This window comes from Teleopsis dalmanni, chromosome 1 (genome assembly GCF_002237135.1).
Source record: "Teleopsis dalmanni isolate 2A chromosome 1, ASM223713v2, whole genome shotgun sequence".
NCBI classification, from domain to species: Eukaryota; Metazoa; Arthropoda; class Insecta; order Diptera; family Diopsidae; genus Teleopsis; species Teleopsis dalmanni.
Window position 1 is genome coordinate 74,183,631 of NC_051846.1, and position 6,780 is coordinate 74,190,410.

The 6,780-nt window shown below is 26.5% G+C and overlaps 1 protein-coding gene across 1 annotated transcript; it reads left to right on the plus strand.

Annotated features, from left to right (window-relative positions):
* The first annotated feature begins 2,570 nt into the window (after positions 1 to 2,570).
* LOC119685216 (phospholipase A1-like) lies at positions 2,571 to 3,662 on the plus strand. The gene is made up of 3 exons (XM_038099451.1): positions 2,571 to 2,610; positions 2,668 to 2,872; positions 2,936 to 3,662. The coding sequence occupies exons 1-3, from the start codon at positions 2,571 to 2,573 to the stop codon at positions 3,660 to 3,662; spliced, it is 972 nt and encodes a 323-aa protein (XP_037955379.1).
* The last annotated feature ends 3,118 nt before the right edge of the window (positions 3,663 to 6,780 follow it).

The following is a 6,780-nucleotide window of genomic DNA, read 5'->3' on the forward strand; positions in this document are numbered from 1 at the left end:
TTCGAAACTATATACTTGTATAACCTCCACTGTTGTTAATTTTATATCACCTTATAAATGAATAATGTATTGTAAAAGAAATTGTAGCAATTTATTTATACATCATAATCATTATCAAATATAGCTCGTAATTAATTTTTCAATGTAAGAAAAAAAATAACATATCAACTTAAAGAATCTACAAAAAAATAACTTATGAGTCAGTAGGCCCTACCATAAGACAATATCTACTCAATAAAGATAAATAGTGTAACAACTTATCTAAATTATAATTTTTAATATAACTTAATTATTATTAAAATGACATTGAAATCATGAAAGAAGTAGTAGAATATATTAAATATTGTTCATAATTAATAATGACACTTTCTAGATATTTAAAATATGTTCTGCAATAAATCGTATGAACTGAATGATAACATTGTGCGACGAATATAAAGTAATTTTTCTTTTTTTATTTTTGATTAAATACAATAAAAATCTGCAACAGTTTTTCTCTAAGACATTGGTTTCTCTGGAAATAATGGGTTCAAACATAAAAAAAATTTAATATTTGAAGTGTTACTAAAAATGTTTCATTTAAAGATATACGAAACTCATTTCTTCATTCAACATATTATAAATAAATAAATAAAAAGTTTCACCTTAGATATTCTTTCCTAATTTTATCTTTCAAATATTTCTTGTAATTATCCAAAAGAAACCCTTCTTAAGAAATCAAGAAAAAATTTTAAAAACATATTGTTTTTAAATTGGTTAATTGGATTGCTTTAAAAACCATCACTTATTGCAGTAATTAAACCATACATAGGAGATGCTTTTACTAAAAAGTGGTTAACATGCTTGTGAATATTTTTAAATTTAAGTAAAATATAATTCAAAATTTACTCCCATTAAATAAATTTTTATTTATTTTATATCAAGTACCCATCCTGCGAACAAACATCTTCATTTACTTCACACAAGCATTCATTACGAGTATAATAAACAGTCAATGTGCAAAGTATCAGAATTTAAAAACAAAAATAAAAGAAACATCCAAACTTTTAGTTAAATAAACTAAACACAGAAATTATAAATACAAAAGTACTCAACATCATTCATTAAACTTATTAGGTCACACACCAAAAATTTCACAGCTCATATTAATTACTCTGCTAAACTCCTTCGCTATAATTTCTCTCACGCACGCAGTCAGTATTCAACTAAGACCAAAAGAAGATACAATAAAAATCTTCTAAGAGCATTACAGAAGCAAAAAAAAAAGAAAAGAAAAATATATTAACTAACAGCACTAAAATCACGAAATAACGGAAGTGTATGATAACTGCTCTAAAAAATAAGAATACGAAAATAATTTAAAAGGAAAAAGTACCAGTTATATATTATTATATTATATATTATTATTATATATTATTATAAAATAATATATCTATATAATATATATTTATAATATATATGTATATAAAAAATATGTCTATATAACCCTTTGCAATGTTGCGACAAAACGTATTTAATAAAAAGGTTTTATTACAACAAAGGTTCTAATAAGAATGTTTTTGTATTTGTTATATGAGTATTGCAGTTTTTATTGTTAGGTGTGTTGTTCTAGAATATATATTTTATTATCTGTATGTACTATTTTTATTATCTATATATGTATTACAAAGTAGACTCAAAATTGAACATTTAACTATTTCAAGTTTTTGAAATAAATTGCACTTTTCGTAAATATTATTAATTAAATTGTATGTGTATAAAAAATTTCAGGTAATTCTATTGCACTATATCATGTATCATATATAGTTAATCTTAAATTATTTCAGCCAAAAGCTAAAAGTATCATTTCTTTGGTGTTTCGATTTGATATGCGCTTTAAAGATATTTGCTTAAGAAATTGAAGGCCATATTTTAAGCAGGATAAGAAAAATATATGGAGGTTTGTCTCGATCACTGGCATAGTTGTATTACACTCGGTGAGGTCTAGTTTAAAGGCAACAAAATCAATTTTGATTGATTGATAATTTTTTTTATTTAATAATATTTTTTAAACATAATATGAAGCTGAATGCTATAAAGCAATGTAAAAATAAAATTTGTATTAGTTTTTAGTGCGAATGGTTAGTTAGAAAAACAGATTGAAAATCTTAAGCAATTTGCAAAAAAAAAGACAAATGTATATAATATATATAATTTAAAAAGATTTTCAAATTTATAACATAATTTCCTAAAAATCGAAAAAGATGGTGAAAGATATAAATGAGTTTAACTGCTAATGATTTTTTATTTTTCTCTAGACTCATTTAAATTATTAATATACGTGTGCATGTGTAATATTATATTATATATATTAATTTCAATATTGGTATAAGGTATTGTACAATGTCATATAGTACTAATCGCAGTATTTGTATATCATAATCAGTACTATCTATATCATTTCAAAGATTTACTAATCGATGCATTGCAATTTAATCAATGAAAGTTCGAAAGCTAAGCAAACATTCGCATTGCTTTCTACCAAATTTAACAGTTGAGTTTAGTGTGGAATTCAATTAAAATCAATCGGAATGCGACTAATTTTAGTATTTATTTTAGCTTTAAACTTAGGTGAGATTAAAGAAATAAAATAATGCACATATTTTATTTTATTCTACTATCGAATAGCTTCCGGTTATGGGAAAATAATAAACAAATTAAAAAATGAAAGTGTAAATCCGAATGAATCCTTCCCAAAATTTATAAATGAAGTTGGTGAACAACCTATAAAATTCTATGTATACTCCCGTGAAAATAAAGAAATACCCGAAATCGTGGAATCCAATGTCGAATCAATCATAAGAAATGTGTACAATCCTCTGAAACCAACTGTGTAAGTAATTTCAAAAATATTATTTCTCCGTAATTTAAAATTAAACGAACTGCAAAACCTTAGTTTCTCGATACATGGTTGGTTAAGCCACAAGGACTCAGATGAAAATAAAATAATTGTTTCAACAAAACTTGAGCAAGAAGATTGCAATGTGATTGTTGTGGACTACAGCTCAGCGTTGGGGCCAATTGCAGTTGACGACCGTGCACCATATATAGGTAGCATAATTGCAGACTTCATCATGGTGTTGCACACGTACTTTGATGTGAAGCTATCACAAATTCATTTAGTTGGTTTTAGTATGGGTGCACAAGCTGCTGGTTTTGCTGGCCAATATATTTATAAATTTACCGGTGATAAAGTGTCGAAAATAACTGCTTTGGATCCAGCTGGAGGTACATTCAATACTGCTTCTGAAGATGAACGCCTATCACCAGATGATGCACATTTTGTTGAAGTCGTACACACTAATGGTGGTGTATTTGCTTACTACGCACCTTGTGGTCATGCTGATTACTATCCAAATGGTGGTAAAGTGCAACCTGGTTGCGGTGTGCTAAATACGGTATGCTCCCACCAACGCTCCTATAGGTTAGTCGCTGAAATGTGGTCAATTAAAAATGAATATGTTGTTACGAAATGTGCATCAACTGATGAAATGAGTTTGAAAGAGTGCTCTTGGGTTAATGTAAATATGGGCAAAAATTACGAACGCACTGGAATTTATTACTTAGAAACAAATAATGCTGCTCCTTATGGTAAGGGTAGTTTCGTCTCAACATTTTTTTAAAGAAATAAATAAGCTGTGATTGTAAAAAAGAGAGTGAATTTAATTCGAGTAAAAAATTATATTAGGAATTTCATACTACCGATAGAGCATTTAACAGTATTCAATTTGAAATTGATAATGATTATTGTTTCCGTTGTATAAACAATTTATTTAAATATTTAATCTAGTTATATTTATAGAATAACGAAGTATTGCTTAAGAAATTTTTATCAGGTAATCCGTATAATATTTTGAAAAAATAAATTTCCTTTACTATACTCGTAGAATGTTGTGCAGCACAAATAGTACTTTGCATCAGTTTACATGTATTATTTACAGAGATACAGTACTGGAATATCCCAGCATAAGTAATACTTGTACTATATTTCATACAGAACAAACGAAATTTGTTAATATTTTCTTTTAAAGTGTTAGAAGCGTTCTATATATAAGAAAGATCCCGGTGGAGAGAAACTGAGGCAAAAATTAGCTTTAATATAAGTTATATGTTTCATCTAACATTTTTTATTTTATATTATTTTTTTATCTAATAGGTATAAGATTTAAACTATATTTTATTAGATATAAACGTGTATCTCGAAAAAGAAAAAAAAAAAGAAAACAGAATAAAAATCGAATTGTTTTCTTAAACTACCTGAGTATTTGGCTCTTGTATTTTTATAAAATGAGACAATATCATATAAAATTTTACCATCACTAATTTAAGAATCTTCACTATAGAATCTTAAAAGTGTACTCTTAAGCAATCCTCCATTTTTTGTTAGTAATACTCCCATAATTCACATGCAATAGTATTGTGAACCCCTTGGACTGGGGGCGTTTGATAATGTAAATTCTAATTACTTATCTCTTGATTGTTTTTATTGTTCTCAGCATTCGCTAAAAACTATTTTAAATTCATTCATAAAAAGTGGTTTTAATCGGTTTAAGTCCAATACTTGTGGGTTTAACTGTTTTCTTCAATAACAACAAATAAAGAGACAGTTAAAAATATTTGTATACATATTAAATATTAAAATAAATATTATTAAATATGTCGAAAATAACAGTAGTGAAATACAACAACAAAAATTTATTTTTTATATTGTTTTAAATAATTGAATTTTTGGCTGACCATACAGCTGTTTCGAGTATTGCCAAATACCCATCATCAGTGGTCTTGGAAATAATTATTGTATTTAATTATTCGTAAATAACTATTTTTTTGAGACTGCAAGTACCAGGAATCGAACTCGGGTCCTGCCAAATGTGAAGCTCAGAATCAGCGCACCTTAACCAACTGATCCAAAGCCGTACTTGACTTTTTTTGTTCGCATATTTTTGCAGGAGTTTTGTTACTTTTGCTATGAAAGTTTTTTATAACAATTTTATTGCTATGTTTTATTAAACGAATCATAAACCAGCTGAAGAATAATGAATTAATTAATTAGTTATAATTTTATTTTAATTGCTAAATTTCAAACTATCGTTCGTAGAGGTATTATGTATGATTGTTCTTTCTATGTATAGAACCTAATCTAGGACCGTAATGCTGATATATTTGTAAAAATATTTTTATTATTAAAAAGATAAAAATAGCATAAAGAACTATGCTTATTGTATTATACAAGAAAAACTTTCACACTTATTTTCTATTAGGATGGACACAAAAAAATATATTGCAACAACAATTAATATTAATGTTTTTTTTTGATTTACAAAGAGACAATTTAAAATATCGTATTTAGCAGTAATCAGGATTGAACAAGTATTCCCACAGACTGAAAAGACTCGCGTTGTGCTAGAAGCCATTTATCAAGTTTTAGTTTAAAATGTTAACAATTTTCTTATATAATTTTAAAGATAATGTATTTAATTTCCGGTATATCTACAGAGACTATGTTATTTAAGATACAATTTGCCAATACATTTAAAAAAGAGCGATTTCTAAGTTTCATATTTGAATTGTTTTGAATTAATCAATTTTAGAATACAATAGAGAATCATGAACTTTTAATCATTGATTTCAGCGATTTTTACCCAAAACACTTAACATACCATCGTTTGATCGTTTGATAATTATATAGAAGTGGCTAAAAAAAACTTAAAGGAATTTGTAAAGCTTTCCTTAAAAAGATATATCCAATTTTATACCTACTCCAGAAACATATAAATATATACAACACTATGTGATACGGACCTTCTTAACTGTGCAAATATATTACCACTTATTGGTGGTATAGATTTCAAAACTTAATACCTAAAATACTAAACAATATTGAAGATAACTTTCAAGGCAGAAATAATATGATCACCCAACAGTAATTGCATTATTTCTCTTGGCGATGTGGTGCAAAAATATTTTCTTCCCACTTTTTTATATCTGTAAAGCAAATACCATACATATCTATATAATTATCATATGCTCGCCATTTTATATGTACTTCATGGTATAAAAATAGGAGTATAATTTCCTGACTTTATATATTTACTTTCGATAATGGTAATATAAAATGTATACCGATTTTTCCTCCGCCACTTTTATAATGTTGCGCTCAGAGCATTATATTTGACTTATATTGTATGTTTTAAAGTTAATTTAATAATATTTTATTTTAAACAAGTTTGTCTGTTTTTTTTTTATTCTATATTTTTGATATTTTTTAAAAAATTGATTTTAATTAAACTTCAATATATATGTTCAGTGCAATCTTAATTTTTTAAGGAAGAGTTTTGTACCCGACTTTAACTTCGCTCATAACATAGATTAAATTTAAGATTACATGATTAAAATCTCAAAAAAATTAACTTTTTAATAAGAAATAAATAAAGGGTTAGTTTTAAGATATTTGCCTGAAATCAGTTGCTTTATTTATAATGACTTCATTTATATTAAAGCTATTTGTATGAAAAATTAACCCCATAAGCGGCCTTAATGAGCAAAACTGCCTAAATGAGACAGTGGAAACATGATATAACGAAACAATGGAAACATGTTCGAAGCTGATTTAAGCTGTGCAGTTTAAGAACCTCTAAAGTTAGTTAATATCTGCCGCTAGCTTCACAAAATTACTAAAGAGCAGATTACTTAGCTATTCTAAAAGCTATTCTCTGCTTCTAGAGTGTACGGCATTAACAA

Coding starts and splice junctions, on each gene's coding strand:
- LOC119685216 (XM_038099451.1), top strand. CDS start 2,571: ATGCGACTAATTTTAGTATTTATTTTAGCTTTAAACTTAG. Junction 2,611..2,667: donor TATTTTAGCTTTAAACTTAG/GTGAGATTAAAG, acceptor ACTATCGAATAG/CTTCCGGTTATGGGAAAATA. Junction 2,873..2,935: donor AATCCTCTGAAACCAACTGT/GTAAGTAATTTC, acceptor GCAAAACCTTAG/TTTCTCGATACATGGTTGGT.